The following is a 17585-nucleotide window of genomic DNA, read 5'->3' as shown; positions in this document are numbered from 1 at the left end:
ACCTTTTCAGATGGAATGGGGATATATTATGATTTTAAAAACGTATCAAGAAAGGTCAAGATGAATCAACTTATTTAACTATGTGTTAATATCTATGGGCAAATATTGAAAATGGCTTTACTATAGATGGAAAATAGATACCGTAGGCTTTGAAGGACAAACCACGCAATCTAACTATCATTCTATAAGCAGTGAGAATCAGTGATGTAATAAAGAAGTAGGCATTTAGGCCTGGCACGCTGACTCATGCCTGTGATCCCAACACTTTGGGAGGCCGAGGCGGGTGGATCACTTGAGGTCAGGAGTTCGAGACCAGCCTGGCTGACATAGTGAAACCCCGTCTCTACTAAAAATACAATAATTACCCAGGCATGGTTGTGCATGCTTGTAGTCCCAGCTTTTTGGGAGGCTGAGGCAGGAGAATCTCTGGAACCCAGGAGGTGGAGTTTGCAGTGAGCTGAGATCACAGCACCACACTACATCCTGGGCAACAGAGACAGGCTCCATAAAAAAAAAAATACATATATAAAATAAAAAAGAAGTGGGAGTTTTAAATGGTTGTGGGGAAGGAGTAGAGTGAGCCAGAAGAAGAGTGAAAGGACAGTCAGAAGAGAGTTAGAAGACGAGCCAGAAGAAGAGTGAAAGGACAGTCAGAAGAGAATTAGAAGACTATCAGTAGCCTATATGTGAAGTGGTTGCTGAGAGCTGAATTGGGGTATTTATAGAGGGACAAGAATGAGGATAATACAGGAGCCATGTGAAGGAAGAAGATATTTTAGCAATCTTTGTTTGCATAAAGGTTTATATGTGAAAGGGTTTTCAATCAGTTATTTTCGATTCTCAGTACTCCCCAATGAGCTCAGTAAATATAGAATTGTTAGATCCCTGTTTTACAGATAGGATGACTGAGACTCCAAGAAAGTAGTCCATTTCTGAACGTTTCCTATATCTAATTAGTGGTAAAGGTGAGGAGGATGCCCTGATTCATTACATTGAATATGTAGGATGAAGAAGAATCAAGGATAACTTCAAAGTCCAGAATCTGAGCAACTGAGAAATTGAATTTTCTTTTTCTTTTTCTTTTTTTTTTTTTTTTGAGACAGAGTTTTGCTCTTGTTGCCCAGGCCGGAGTGCAATGGCATGGTCTCGGCTCACTGCAACCTCCGCCCGCCAGGTTCAGGTGATTTTCCTGCCTCAACCTCCCAATTAGCTGGGATTACAGGGCCTGCCATCACACCCTGCTAATTTTTGTATTTTTAGTAGAGATGGGGTTTCGCCATGTTGGCCTCAGGTGATCTGCCTGCCTCGGCCTCCCAAAGTGCTGGAATTACAGGTGTGAGCCATTGCAGCAGGCCGAAATTGGATTTTCTAATGACAGAATTAACAACATCAGAAGGCAATGTTAGTTTAGGAAGGAAAGTGACAGGATGGATTTTAAGCAGGCTTGGTTTGAGCTGATGGTCAAGAAATTGGGTATCTTAAAAAAAAAAAAAAGGAATGGATTTGGGTAAACAATCAGGTGAGAAAATATGGAACTAATAGTAGAAGTTGAAACGCAAGAGAATAAAGAGTTGGGTCTTGACAACCCTAAACCTTAGGACGTGTTGACAGTTAATGTTGATGAATCAGAAAAGGGGACCGTTTAAGACAAAAACAAAACAGATACACACACTTACACACACACACACAAACATACACACACACACACACACACACACAAAAACGCAGAGCAAGATGCAAGAAAGTACACTGTCCTAGAAAGCCACAAAAGGGAAACGTCAAGATTGAAGAGACAGGCAGCCGTGTACAGTTTTCTAGAGAAGTCACAGAAGACATTGACGACTAAGGCACTGGTAACCTGAGAGAATGCAGTTTTAAAGCGGGGAGCAGGCACTGAGGGTGAAAAATGGTTTTGTACCGTGAAGGCAATTGATGGGGCCAGACATTTCAGAGAGATATAGTACTGAGAGTTTGAAGAAACATCAAGTAAACGCTTTTTCCTGATGTTTGGTGTAGGCAAAAGGTAAAGAAACAATGGAAGGGGTGTTTTAAGGGTCTTGGAGAGGAGGGAGAAATGAAGTAACTTCATAGCAGAGACAGTATTAGTAAACAGGGAAAGCAATCAACTATGCAACTGAGGAAGACTTGCAGATACGAAGGAAGCATGAGTAGATATAAAAGCATTGACGGGGCAAGGGATTAGCATCTTCTAAAGGCCTTCACTGGCTCAGTAAAAATAGTTGGAGAAATAGACAATTGAGAGAGGGCAGCCTGGGACTGGATGCTAGAGCAAATAGATGGAGTTTGCATGTATCAAAAGAATTCAACAAGAGAAGAGTAAATGAATCACTGACTTTCCAATGGAAATTAGAGTGTGATTCTTTGACACTGGGTGAACCTGAACATGTGACTTTTTTCTCCACTAGTTGGTTCTATTTAGGATCTGGAATAGAAAAATATAGAAGATAAGGATCTGTGCTGAGGACTGGGGAAACTTACCCAGAATTGATGGTCAGATAAAGGAGAGAACAGACAGTAAGTTGACTGAAGAGGCCCTCTATGGAATTCAGGCTGGCAGGAAGTTAAGTGAAGCCTGGGTGAACTATAGAGGCTAATTAGATGTGATCTTCCACCATAGCGCAGTGCCATGTAATAGCCAGGCTCTGGAGGTAGCAGCTTCGAGGTGAGGTAGAAGGAGGAATATAGAAGGGATGGAAGTGGATATTATGCTGACTCTCAAATCTCATTGGTTAGCTCCTGTTCAAGTTTTTATATACAAATATATTATTTTCCCTATAAATAAGACAAATGCCTTACCTTTAGTACTGTTTTACATAAAGGTGTGCAAACATTAATTTTATCGGATGACTGAATGCATTATCACACAGTCATGCTTGGTTTGAACAACAAAGTAGCCAATAGTGGGAAGGGTGCAGGGCTGCTGGTGTCAGAGCAAGAGGGCTACAGGGGAAGGGCCCTTTCTCAGGGGATGTAGCTTTTTTAAAAGATTTGGGAACACTCAGAGGATTTGCTAAAATGAGCCTCAGAAGGAAAATTGGTTTTCTAACCTGTGACTTTTTGAAATGAATTATTCCTTTCAGTCTTTATTTTTCAAAGAAACAATGTGTATTGAAGTACCTAGATTTGTTAGATAATCAACAAATCTTTCCTTTTTAAATGAACATATTCTGAATGTGGTTTCTGTCTTAGACCAGGAGGACAGAGTTTACTTTCATATTTTCCCTGTAAGTAAGAGGGCTTATTTATTTTAAATAAAGAGTAATTATTTTTAAAAAATGAAGTCATAAAAGGAAAAAAAATATTCAAGAAAGAGAGCTTGTCACCCATGAGTCTGAGTGCCATGCCTCTCATGGCAGCATAAACTATAAGATCTGTGCAAGTGAACACAAACAGTTATTGCGAATCTCCCTGTATATAACACTTTGCCAGCCGTGGTGGATCAAAGCTATCTGTTCCCAAGTGCAGGTAAAAAGGGGTTGCATCGTCTTGAGAGAATGGTGAAATTATAATAAAACTGACTCAAATAAAATTGGCTTTTTATTATCACCATGTACTAAAAATTCTAAACTCTGTTAATGATAAAATATTCCTGCCTGAAAGAAACTTTTGCTGATCTAAGCATTAAAGAGCGGGCTCGCTTACTGTTGAGTTTTACTGACATAATAAATAAGCTTCAAGTTAGTCCAGTGTCATTATGTATCCTTTAGTAAACATTGCCTTCCACATGGAAGTTAATTCAGAGAACTCCCAGTAACACACTCGGCTCCCGACAGTATACTCAGCTACATGCATTCATTTAGAGAATAAAAGTTAATCAGGGTTTGGAATCCATTGCATTTGTTTTGGGCATACTGGTGTCTTCAACCTATATGTACTTTATATATCTGTGTTAAAACAGTAGATTCAAAACAAAGAATGATAGCATTGTGGTTGTAAAGACAGAAAAACAGAGCTTAAGGCACTTGAATTCTGCTATTGCAAGTACAAATCATTCTCTGAACCTTGTGGAATTCTTCATTTGGCAATATCCCCCTTTTTTTCTTACCAAAAGTGCATTCATTCAGTCTATTTCCCTTTTTGTATGGCAATATTTTATTTTTTATTTTTAATGATTTTTACTGGCATGATTATATATTGACAAAGTTCAAAACAAGACAATTTTCTCTGTCTGTGTTTCTTTATAGCCGTATTATTAATTTCCTTTCATGATTATTGTTGAAAATAATGCTGTCTTCTAGAGGAGCAGATGGTATGAAAAGGATTCACTCCTGGTGTCAGATAGCTTCAATACTCCACTGCCGTGCATATTTCAGAGTTCACAGAATATGACATTCGACTTCTAGGACATATATACATAGAGCATGATATAAATAGATATACATACATAGACACACACATATACATATCATATATATATGTATGTTGACTACATCCCTTCAATCACATGTACAACCACAATATGTGAAAAAAATGTGACAAGAGATATTGATAAAATACCAAGAAACATCTGAAACAGCACAGGAAAAATAGAAGTGACTTGTAATCTGTAGGTGAGGATTCAGAAAGTTTGCATGGCCAGGTGCAATGGCTCACGTATGTAATCCCCACACTTTGGGAGGCCAAGGCAGGAGGATTGCTTGAGGCTAGAAGTTCGAGACCAGTCTGGGCAATATGGTGAAACCCTGTCTCTACTAATAAATAAATAAACAAAAGTTTAAAAATATTAGCCAGGAGTGGTGGTGCACTCCTGTGGTCCCAGCCACTTAGGAGGCTGAGGTGGGAAGATCACTTGAGCCCAGGAGGTTGAGGCTGCACTGACAGTTGATCATTCCACTGTACTCCAGCCCAGGTTACAGAGTGAGATACTGTCTCAGAAGAAAGAAGGGGAGGGGAAGGGAGGGGAGGGGAGGGGAGGAAAGGAAGGAAAGAAAGAAGGAAGGAAAGAAGGAAGGAAAGAAAGAGAGAAAGAAAGTGTTCTTGGAAACATGTGAAATGGATAAATGGAGTCTTTGCACCTCCCCAGTTGATTTTTATTTTTAGTCAGCTAGACTAAACAGTGAAAGAAAATAATGCACATTAAGTGTTTGCAATGTGTGATTGAAAGATATTTATTCAGCCGTTGGAGAATCATTGACTTTGTACTTTAAAGATGTTAGCTTTTGGAAAATCACACAAATTGTATGTTTTTTTGTTCACCCTAGTAGAGAGCTGATCTGTATATGCTTGGGAACAATTTTCATCTTGCACATGAACTGACTATGGTTATAACTAATCCTTCAAGATAGTTCTTGAATGAAGGCAATGTATCAATGACAGGTAGTAACGGGAGACTAGAGAAGAGCTGACGCAGGAAAATAAGGCAACTTCCACACCAGGAAGAATCAGAAGAGGGCGAGCAGAAAACGTGCAAAGATCACCCAGGCTTTGCTTCCCACACGAGCAATTAGAATGCTCCTGCCTGGAATTCTCAACCACACCAGAAGACCAACAGATCAATCTGAGTTACTCTTTTTAAGGAAAAAGCGGCCTACATTTCTTGAAGCAAAGAGATACAGCCACACAGAGGAGCTGTTTATTTTAATTAGATTGCTAATTCCCCTGGCCACGAGCCAAAACCATTGTGTTTCCCCATAGATAGAATTGGCAAATAAAATACATGACACTCATGTGAATCAGAATTTCAAAAAAAAAAGCCATTAATTTGTGTATGTCCAATTAAATATATATATATATTTAATGACTTGTTTATTTGAAATCCAAATTTTATGGGTGTGTCATTTATTTGCTAAATCTGGCAATCCAACCTTTAACTTGTTAAGACTAAAGAAATATTCAACACAAAATAAGAGAAATAGACAAAAAATTGTATTTCAAAGAATGAAATAGAGAGAAAAAAATTCCTTCCCTTGGACAGTCAAACTTTATGGAAGCTAAATATTGAAAGGTTGACCTGAGTGCAAAAACAAACTTTCAATTCCCATGAAGGTTTGCCAGAGACACAAGGAAGGCTGAGGTTCAATATTTTTTCTTCTACTGGCTCCTGGAGGATGTTTCTGTTAGAAGAGACCTTAGAAAATCATCACCCTTGCTCTTCGAAGTGTGTTGTGTGGATCCACAGCCTCCGCATCGCCTGGGAGCCTGTGAGAAACGCAGACCCCCCAGGCCTCTCTGAGATCTGTTGAATCAGGAGCTGCAGTTTAACAAGATCCCTTGTGATTCGCGTGGCCAGGCAAGTTTGAGAAACGCAGATTTAGTTCTATAGTTTCCAAAACACGTGTTTTAGAAAGTATAGGATTCATAAACTCCAGGAGGGCTCGGGGAGCGCACGCAAGCAGGGAACTGTACACCGCAATTAAAGGAGACCGACCCTGTGTGCTTCACTCTGGGCTTCAAGGTAAGATTTTTATTAGAAATCAAAAAGAGTCCGTGGCTTAAAAATTAACGCTTTGGCTCACGCCTGTAATCACAGCACTTTGGGAGGCCAAGGCGGGTGGATCACTTGAGGTCAGGAGTTCAAGACCAGCCTGGCCAACGTGGCAAAACCCTGTCTCCACTAAAAATACAAAAATTAGCCGGGTGTGGTGGCAGGCACCTGTAATCCCAGCTCCTCAGGAGGCTGAGGCATGAGAATCGCTTTAATCCAGGAGGCAGAGGTTGCAGTGAGCTGAGATCGCACCTCTGCTCTCCAGCCTGGGCAACAGAGTAAGACTCCATCTCAAAAAATAATAATAATAAAATAAAATAAACAAACAAAAAAAACAGAAGGAAGGAAGGGTAGGTTTTTTTGAAAAACAATACTCTCGTTCATTTAGATTCGGTAACTGAGTAACAAGAGGTGACTTTCCCCAAGTCCTACACTGGGAAGTGATCCCAGCCTCTTTCTATTCCCTCACTGTTCATGGAGGAAGACAGCCCCAAAATGGCAGAAATTTCTAATCAACTGCTTGACAAGTGCCATTATGTACCACAGGTGTTTTCTATCTGGGCCTTTAATTTCAAAATCAGTCCCTTTTCTTTCATACTCATGCCTGTAACTTCCTTTCGAGGGCTCATCTAACCCAACACAAAACCCTCTCTGTGTTGCTCTCTGAACTGGAAGAAAGGTCTCCAGCTGCGGTTTTGTGTACACTGCTAACTGAGGGTGCCCTCCAGGTTTGTTTGTGGATATTTTAGCTAATTATCTTGCCACAGACCATTGAGTCAGACCTGGATGACTGTTCAATTAGTAGTACTGAAGCAAGAATTAGGGAGAATTCCTGACTGCACAGCCAACCCCAGTGCCAGCATTATTGCTGCGAGCATTTTCTTCTGAATATGATTAATCACATAAATAATTCTCAGAAATGAAATTAGAAATCACCCACGCATTGCACCCAGTAATGTTTTAAGACATTACATCCTGAAACTCTGTAATGAATTAACATTACAGTCTGGTTTGAATTTTTCGATTTTCGGAATATATCCTGCCTTGTTAGCAAATGACCCTGTGGCCTTGATGAGTTTCTGTAACAATTTGAATTAGCCATTCTTAAAAGAACACAGATTTGGAACTGTCTAGGCCTCGAGAAAGAACAACATATCCCTTCTCTGAAATCCCTGGCTGTGTTCAATCATGCTTGCAAGTTTGTGGCAGGGCTGGACATGAGGCTCAGGTTTTCAGATCCTTCCATCCAAGCCCTTCCCCGTACTCTGGGCAGATGGCTCCTATTATGGCATAGATGTTAAGGACTTTTCTATGCTAACTAAATATTCAGTTATTCTGTTAAAGAATGTAATTTCAGCACTTTGGGAGGACGAGGTGGGTGGATCATGAGGTCAGGGGTTCGAGACCAGCCTGGCCAAGATGTTGAAACCCCGTTTCTACTAAAAATACAAAAATTAGCTGGGTGCTGTGGCTGGTGGCTGTAATCGCAGCTACTCGGGAGGCTGAGGCAGGAGAATCGCTTGAACCTGGGACGTGGAGGTTGCAGTGAGCCGAGATCTTGCCATTGCACTCCAGCCTGGGTGACAGAGAGAGATTCCGTCTCAAAAAAAAAAAAATTTAAAAATTGCCCTATTCTTTTCATTTATAAAGAATAATCTGACCACCTGCAGATTGACATGGAAAATCAATTTCAGTTAGGGCCGATTTATATAGATTTCCCTTAAATATAGGAATTCTAAAAGTTAACAGAAAGAGGCAGAAGGGATAAGGATCAGAAAAACCTCCACACAGAAGGTTCCCTTTAAAAATTATGATCTTCTCTCCACTTTAAAGGCAATTATCTCAGGCAAGCAAATACAAAGATCCTAGGGTTTTAGAGGACAAATTAGCTATTATTTCACAGATGAAGAAACAAAGGCCCAGAGAAATCAAGTCATTTATTCACAATCATGTAATTGCTTGGCGATGTGAGATGACATCTCCTATCTCATTATGAAAGTGTTCTAAAAAGAAAGGAGAATTTTGGTGAAGCTGTTACTCTTTGCTTGGCATTGTTATGGCTAAGACTGAGATGTGAAGGGATTATAAAAGAATACAAAATAAGATCAAATGTTTAAAACCCTAGCTACATGACATTTGTTAGATTTCATTGTAAATTTTAAGATATTGTTATGAAAAATGCTTTTTAAAAATCTAGTCAAAATTGTTGATGAATTTTCAGTTTTTCCTGAATAAGAGAGCAGCCTTGAATAATTTCGTAGCTGGATTATACCTATTTTGTGCGTCTTTAGTCATGAAATTGCATGAGTGACACTGATAGTTTAACCCAGGGGTTCACCACCCCTGGGCTATGGACCTGTACCTGTCCGTGGCCTGTTAGGAAACGGGCCACACAGCAGGAGGTGAGTGGCAGGCAAGCGAGCACTACCATCTGAGCTCTGCCTCATGTCATAGCAGCAGCAACATTAGATTCTCATAGGAACGTGACCCCTATTGTGAACTGCACATGTGAAGGATCCAGGTTGTGAGCTCCTTATGAGAATCTAATGCCTGATGATCTGCAGTGGAACAGTTTCTTCCCAAAACCATCCCCCTACCCCGTGCCCCCAATACCAGCCCATGAAAAAACTGTCTTCCACAAAAACCGGTCCCAGGTGCCTAAAAGGTTGGAACCACTGGTTTAACCAGTTGTGTGTTTCTGGTGGGATCGCTAGTGATTTTAAATCTTGTCGGGATAGTTCTATGTTTTTTTCTACTCATTTTTTACTCATTTTTTCTACAATGAGTGGAAAAAAATTACAAATCAAAAAAATCCTTAAGGATATGTAATTAGTTTGGAAAATATTATTGTACTGTGTTAACACAGGAAGCTTCACATCCAACGTTTTGTATTTTCAATTTTGAGGACCTTTGTGATACACTCACAAAGCACATGATACTGAGTATCAATAATCCTGCAATCTTTTCACCTAAGAAAGAGTTGTTAATTTAGTAGTTCTGACTTACTGTCAGAATACCGAAGTTGTTGGTATATTGTTAAGATTGAAATAAAACTACAGCCAGGTTCCCAAATGTTGGGTGAGTTATGCACAAACCATTGAATTTTAAGGAATAATTTCCATCATGGGAAAAAATAGCTTTGGAAGTAGGTAGATATTTATTTTACATCTTGGCCCTGCCATTTGCCGGCTTTGCAGGTTTGTGGAAAACGTAAAGGATGGAGTTGTGGATATTAAATGAGATCCTGTATGGAAATCACCTAGTACAAAGCATGAGATATGAAATAAAAGCCTCATAAAATGTAACTTTCATGAGCATCATCATCAAGATGCCTGTCATCTGCACTCCTTTTTAATGAAGACCACATATAGCACCATTTCTTTTTTCTCCTCGTGAAGTTTTAATTTTTGTGGGTACATAGTAGGTATATAGATTGATGGAGTATGTGAGATGTTTGGATACAGGCATGCAATGTGTCATAATCACATCACAGAGAATGGGGTATCCATCTCCTCAAGCGTCAAGCATTTATCTTTTGTGTTACAAACAATCCAATTATACTCTTCTAATTATTTTTAAGCATATAATTAAATTATTATTGACTATAGTCACCCTGTTCTGCTATCAAATACTAAGTCTTACTCATTTTTCTATTTTTGGGGAACCCATTAACTATCCCCACCTCCTCCCAATCCCGTCACTACCCTTCCTAGCCTCTGGTAACTATCCTTCTACCCTATCTCCATGAGCTTAATTGTTTTGATTCTTAGATCCCACAAGTAAGTGAGAATGTGTTGTTTGTCTTTCTGTGCCTAGCTTATTTCACTTAAGATAATGATCTCCAGTCCATCCATGTTGTTGCGAATGACAGGATCTCATTATTTTTAAGGCTGAAGAGTACTCCATTGTGTATACATACCACGTTTTCTTCATCCATTCATCTGTTGATGGACAGTTCAGTTACTTCCAAATCTTGGCTACTGTGAACAGTATAGCACAATGTCTTTATGTGGCTGTAAATTTGTGCTAGGTGGCAGGGTTGTTCTTGCTACCAAGTGGCCTTGGAAAGGTGGCGTTTCAGAGCAAAATCTCAGTGGTGCTGCTTGCCCAGGGAAGCTGTAGCTTTGGGGAAGCTCAGCTGTGAAATCACTAAAACAAGAGTTGGGGCTATAAGTAGTGAGCACTGCAACATGTCATCTTTACCCTACAAACAGGCATAACCATGAGTTATGGTACTCACCTCCCTAGAGGTGCTTAGTATGTTTCCATTGTTGATGATTTCAGCCCCACCATAGACACGTTGTTTTGTTGTGTGGCCCTCTCTTTAGTTTTAAATTCTTCTTTTGGAAAATAGGGATAATTCAGTTTCACTTAATGGAACTTAATCAGCAAATAAATTTAAGGCATTCTGGCCACATAATGTTATAGAGATAGCACTTAATCTTATTAGTAGGCAGAATGTAATTACCTTGATTGGTATTTTTTTTTTACAGACTATAGAGCTAATACTCATCCCTGATGTGAAAAACTTTCACAGCCATTAATCACTGACATTGGCATGTAATTGGAAAATCTAGAAAGACACCAAATGCCAGTATGTGTACACTGATATTTAACCTGTTTTACATTAGAATTCTTTAGATAGAAATGAACTTCCTTCAATATTTATCATCTTATTTACCCCAAAATTGCAGGCACTTTGATAAATGGAGTAATAGTTTCTAATGTCACTATGGCTGTTAGTGTCTTTTGCTGCAATAACTGAGTAAGTCATTTTAGCAAATCTATTTGTAAATCACAGGTTTGTTTGATGGACTGAGTGCTGAGAAGAAATGCTCTCTTTTTGCCAATATAAATAACCTGTATTTTAGGACTAGTGTCTACTGTACAATATTTGTTTCATAAGCTCCGATTGGCTACACCCTCTGATAATAGATTCCATTTTTAGGATATAACAGCCTTAATTTTCAAGCACAAAAAAATCATAGATGGGTATGCTTAGCTAAATAAATAATTTTTAAGATATTAAGTGATATTTCTTTTAGCTTATTTGCTAGGAAGTCTGGTGCCTAATTGAAAACACACTTCTAGGAACAGCAGAATTTTATGACCTTAGTTTTTGAGTGAATTAATGAACAAAACGAAGTGATATCAGTATTGACTTGTAGAGAAGAGAGTCTGTGCCCATATATTAAAAAATATTTTTTATTACAGTTCCTTTTTGCCTAGTTATATTTGAGCATTTCAGTCATATGCATAAGGCATTACACCTTGCTTGGGAGAAGCTCTGAGTCCTTTGAGGGCAGATGTGACAAATGGTCTTTCCTGTGACAGCGGTAGATAGTGCCATCTTGGAAATGCAAGCATAGGGCTTGGAGAGTTGGTAAGGGGAATACTTAATTCTGACTGTAACTATAATAAGAGATAATTTAACATGTTAATTAATTCAACATGTAATCTAAAATAGCTAGCAAATAGATTTTTCTGGTGCTAGAATCTTACCCTGACGCACATTTTTTATTTTTGTGTTTTCTGTTTCAGAGACGCCCAAGCAGATGGCCTGCGATGAAGTTTAGAAGAGGCTCTGGACATCCTGCCTATGCTGAAGTTGAACCAGTTGGAGAGAAAGAAGGCTTTATTGTATCAGAGCAGTGCTAAAATTTCTAGGACAGAACAACACCAGTACTGGTTTACAGGTGTTAAGACTAAAATTTTGCCTATATCTTTAAGACAAACAAACAAACACACACACACAAACAAGCTCTAAGCTGCTGTAGCCTGAAGAAGACAAGATTTCTGGACAAGCTCAGCCCAGGAAACAAAGGGTAAACAAAAAACTAAAACTTATACAAGATACCATTTACACTGAACGTAGAATTCCCTAGTGGAATGTCATCTATAGTTCACTTGGAACATCTCCCGTGGACTTATCTGAAGTATGACAAGATTATAATGCTTTTGGCTTAGGTACAGGGTTGCAAAGGGATCAGAAAAAAAAAAAAATCATAATAAAGCTTTAGTTCATGAGGGATCGACACCTTTGGTTCAAATGTTCTCTGATGTCTCAAAGATAACTGTTTTCCAAAGCCTGAACCCTTTCACTCAAAAGAGCAGTGATGAATGTCTCAAGATTGCTAAGAAAAACAGCTCATGCAGGAGTGAAAACAAACACAAAATAAGAGATTTTCTACATTTTCAAAACAGATGTGTGGCAAAAGGATGTTGTTTTTCTGGTCTAGATCCATCTGTACCAACAAATTCATCACTTCACAGAACGAATCTTTTTATCTGTACAGGAGGTTCAAACTATGTCTGCCTCTTCGTTCGTAATGAATGACCTTTCTATGAGCTGTGACAAAATTTCTGAACAATTAGCTAAGGATTTGGGAAGAGGGGGTGGCAAACAGGGCTTTCTGTTTCCCTGCCTCAGCATAAAAACATCTGATTTATGCTTTATGGAAGCCTTACCTCCATTCCCCAACTGTGAAGTCCCATGAAACCACAGTTGCTCTGGGCTGATGGAAACAAAAGGAAACAGTATGAAGAGTTCCTTAATCATTTTTGAAACAAAAATGTTAAGGGATTTTTAACATATGGTTATTTTTAATTTTATGCCGTTTCAGTACTAAAGACCCATTTCATTGCTGATTCCTGTCTAAGAAGCCATTCACGTCAGCATGGCGATAAAAAGAATGAAAAAACCCTGCTGAATCATACAGTAATTTTCTTTAAAGCACATAGTAGTTACATAAATATATATATATATATAAATATATTTTTGTTTATAACTAACACAAGGCAGGATCTTGTGACTCTAAGAGTGCATTTTGTCATCAAGACAAAACAGATGCAAGATGCATCGCTGCATTACTTCCATAGAGTTGTAAAATAATCCTTAATATTAGAATATTTTTCTGTCACTTAGCAAAAGTGGGTCAGTTCATTGCCACGCCCATGATGTTCTTGACTATTTGATCCACTTTTTCGTTCATGTCAACCCCTTCCCTGTCTGGCTATATAAAGTGGATGCAGAAAACTCCTTAAATGGAGGTATCAATTGCCTTGGAATCACAATCCTGATTTTGAAAATTCCCCATGAATAAAGAAAGGAATGGCATCCCTTGAGAACGAAAGTAGTTAATATATATACTGAGCTCCTAAAGTTTAAATTCAGGTACTGAGTGTACAATTTCGCCAACATTCCAACCCATGAAACTTTTACACTCTGTGCCAAGAAACTGTTGGCTTTTGTAAGGTACAGTGCTCAACATTTGCAGATTCAGGTCTCAAGAAGCAGAGATGTCTCATAAGCAGTATTTTCCCAACAGTTTAGCATCTGTACACATCTGCCTTGGACATCAGTCCACTCACAGAGTACCATACTTTATCATTACGAGTGTCTCACGTGAACGAATGCCATTTTCTATTCCATATATTTTGCTTTACAATTTTAAGTATTTGATGAAGATGGTAACTTTTTCCTAACTTAGTTAACTATTACAAAAAAAAATTTGAAAAGCAAGGTGATTGAAGGATTGTGATGACAATCTCTTTGCAGCAGCTATGTTTGGTTTATTTGAAGTATCCATCCGCTTATTCTTGTAGAGTAGATTTGGTGAGACAGCAATAACCAAATGACATGCCAATATTACTGGTGCAACTGGTATTCTACAAATGCATAAGGAACACATAGGCAAGTTCCTTTTAGGATAAAATGATGCTTCTTTCACTAGCTTTTGTGGTAGCCGTGGCTTCCAATAGCAACTGTTTGACAGTTGTATAAACCTTGCGTGTGTATTCTTAGTTTGTGTCCCTTAAGTACTACTTAATTCTCAAGTAGTAATGTTATTCTTATACCCTTCAGCGTTCATCTTCTATTTTGACTCAAAACAATTGATAATTCTGTAAAAAACCATAAACACTCTGAATTCTTCAGTGAACCAAAGCACCAAATGATAGAGAAAACTTTTTGGAACTGGAGTGTGGGAAACTTCTTAACAGAACTAAGAGTTAAAGGTAGTGAGAAGTGTGTGGTGTATGAATTCTTTAGTGGTAAGGGGAAATGTTGGCTGAATCCTTTTCTTTCATGAAACTCTCAATCTATTTTATATTTCTGGTTTGTTATTGTCCCCATTTGAGAAAACATAGACACAGTTTCTGAAAATTCAAAATGATCATCAATGCTTTGGATTTTACATATATTATGTATTAGAGAAGGTGCAACTGTGCATTACTTAATATACTATGAACATAATGAGACAATAACAAAAAAATTAAAGATAACAAAGAGACACAAACTTGTGGATAAATCAGATAAATGGTGCTACAGAGGAATTTAGTTGTTTCGGCTTATTTATAAAAATAATAATCAGTGATTAGGTAAAGATACTGAAATTCAAGAAAAATATCTTGACCCGTTTGTGTCTAGTGTTATATTATTGGAACGCTAAGCTTATGGGAGTTATTTATATCCTACTGCTCAAGGTCATCACCAAGGTCTGGTTGCAAAAATTCAAAAAATGGCAACCCCAGGCATAAATGGGTTAAGACCAACAGATGGCACTGACCATAAATGGTGGCTTGTGTATGAAGGGTTTGGACTTCAAGATATACTAACACTAGAAAACTAAAGATAAAGTGACCCCCAATTACTATTTTAGTTTGAGGTATCAAGGGCATTTGCCAGTCTCTTATATGTAGCTTCTAGAGTTGTGCTGTCCAATATTATATCCACTAGCCAACGTGGCTTTTGAAATTAAAATTAATTAAAATTAAATTAAAAATGTAATTCTTCTGTCACACCAGCCACATTTCAAGGGCTTAATAGCCACACCTGGCTTGTGGCTACCATATTGGACAACAAGAAACGCTTCTGTGGTTGAAGAAGATTTTAATGGACAATGCTGTAGAGGTGTTTCCTTTGAATTCCTTGTCCTTGAAGAAAATGGAAGAGGAGGAAAGAAACAAGATTTGGTAGCTCTTGGGCATATCCAAACATTTTTTATCTTAGAGAGGCCCTAAGTAATGAAAACAATACAAGCTGACACAGCTTTGAGTCCCCACTGTGTTATCTTGGGAAAATCACTTCAACCTCTATGAGTCTCAATTTGCAATTTTGGAAAAGAAAAACATTTTTTGTCCTATCTTTCTTGCAAGATTATTATGCAACCTGATTAAATGTACAGATGTACAGACTCTTAAAAACCTTATGTTAATGTAACCCATATAAAGTATGACTTTTGGTCAAGTACCAGCACAAATTTGCATTCAAAGGAAGAATAGTTCATCAGTCCAAAAAGCGTTCAAAGGTAATCGGTTCATCACGTATCTTGAGAAAAAGAGAATGCATTCAAAACACAAAGCAAAATTGCTTCAGTTTCTTTTCTGCCCATCTGGATATTTCCTTTAGTATTTGTCCCACATGACATCCATCCCATGTATTTATCCACTCTTTGCCAACATTGCCTATGAACATCCTTCAACTGGCTCAGTTCTTTATTTCATAGAGCCACTTAGCTTCTCTAGTTTCTTATGATTTCCTATTTTACACTTAACAGCAAAAGGAGGCTTCCATTTAGAAGGCAGTATCTTGAACATAAATAATTTCATATTTATCACTGTAACACTAATATAAGGAACTGTGGCATTAAAATATAAAACTATTTGGAACTTAATGTAAACCTTTGCACATGCAGACTATATAAAGGGAATAAAATTATTTTAAATTATGCTAATCTCCTGATACATATTCTAAGGTTAGTATCATTTATCAGTTTTTGGCAACAGATTCTTATGTTAACATCTTCATGAGGGAGTATAAATTTGATCACGTCCCTAGTGTCTATTGCCCACTTGAGAAAAGGTTTTGCCAGGATCCACAGACTGGTTCAAGATGCTTTCATTCATGATAGGAAATTAATATTTAAATAAGACTAGTTAAAAACTAGATTCTCTGGTTCTAATTTCTTCCTCCTGTGAAATGTTCTTTTGGTTTGTATTTCTTTAGGTATTTTCCAAGTTACTGCTGCTTTTACTTCACCACCTCCAACCCCACTTTTGTTATCAGTGTCATATGCCAGAATCATGGCAGATCCAGCTTGGACAACATAGTGAGACCCATCTGTATCAAATATATATATATATATACACACACACACACAGACACACACACACAAATATACATATAATATATATATTTGATAGAGATGATAGCAATTATATATATATGTGTGTGTGTGTGTGTGTGTGTGTGTGTGTGTATATATATATATTAGCCTGGCGTGGTTTCCCATGCCTGTAGTCCCAGCTACTTTGGAGGCTGAAGTCTAAGGGTTGCTTGAGCCCATGAGTTAGAGGCTGCTGTGAGCTATGATCGTGCCACTGCACTCCAGCCTGGGCAACAGAGCAAAACCCCATCTCTAAATAAAAAAAAAAAGAATCGTGAGACATCGTGTAATCCAACCTCTTAATGTTACAGATAAGTAAACTGAGGACCAAAGAGATATAGTAATAGTCCCAGTGTCAGTAAACTGGGTCTCGAACTTAAATGTTTGTTTCAATTCTTATTGCCTACATCTCTTAATTGTCGGCACTTAAGGCCAACCAAGCAGCTTAGACAGCACAGTCCACTCAATGATAACTTTATTTGCTGTATTGATGATCTGCTCTGTTCTATAATATAGAACATTGGATCAATCTTTCTCTACCTTTTTGCTGACTTAAGGAGGCTGCTATTGTTACAACATCCAGAGATTTCGAGTTCTAGCCATTGCGGGATCTTTGTGGGGTTTTCAATTTCTCCTCTCTCCACCCCTGCCCCCATCTGTGGCCATCTAAGTTAGCAATATGGTTTATTTTGGCCATTTAAAATTTTTCTGCCTTTTTTTTATTTCTTCCCAAATGTATTTGAAAATGAATGATCTATATAGCTGATTTTCTGACCACATATATAATTGCAATTTTTATTTGTTTTTCAAACTATTACAACATTTTTGTCCTTATAAGGTTTTTTGAGCAGATAATGGAGGTCTGTGGTGTTACCTTTTATATACTCCTATTACCTTATGTTTGTGAAGCATTTTACATTTTACAGAGCACTTTGATTCATCTCCCTATTTGTTCATTTATTTAACTGTTCAGT

The 17585-nt window shown here is 38.0% G+C and overlaps 1 protein-coding gene across 1 annotated transcript in view; it reads left to right on the top strand.

The window, feature by feature from the left end:
* Positions 1-13967, top strand: part of PLXDC2 (plexin domain containing 2) — a 458249-nt gene extending 444282 nt beyond the window's left edge. The window contains exon 14 of the mRNA XM_003257698.2: positions 11987-13967. Within this exon, the coding sequence (XP_003257746.1) occupies positions 11987-12103 (117 nt within the window). The 3' untranslated portion in view covers positions 12104-13967. The remainder of the gene's footprint in view (positions 1-11986) is intronic.
* Positions 13968-17585: the final 3618 nt, after the last annotated feature.

The sequence above is a fragment of the Nomascus leucogenys genome, chromosome 9, assembly GCF_006542625.1.
Source record: "Nomascus leucogenys isolate Asia chromosome 9, Asia_NLE_v1, whole genome shotgun sequence".
NCBI classification, from domain to species: Eukaryota; Metazoa; Chordata; class Mammalia; order Primates; family Hylobatidae; genus Nomascus; species Nomascus leucogenys.
The sequence above is the reverse complement of the archived record's forward strand: the minus strand, read 5'-3'. Positions and strand labels throughout refer to the sequence as shown.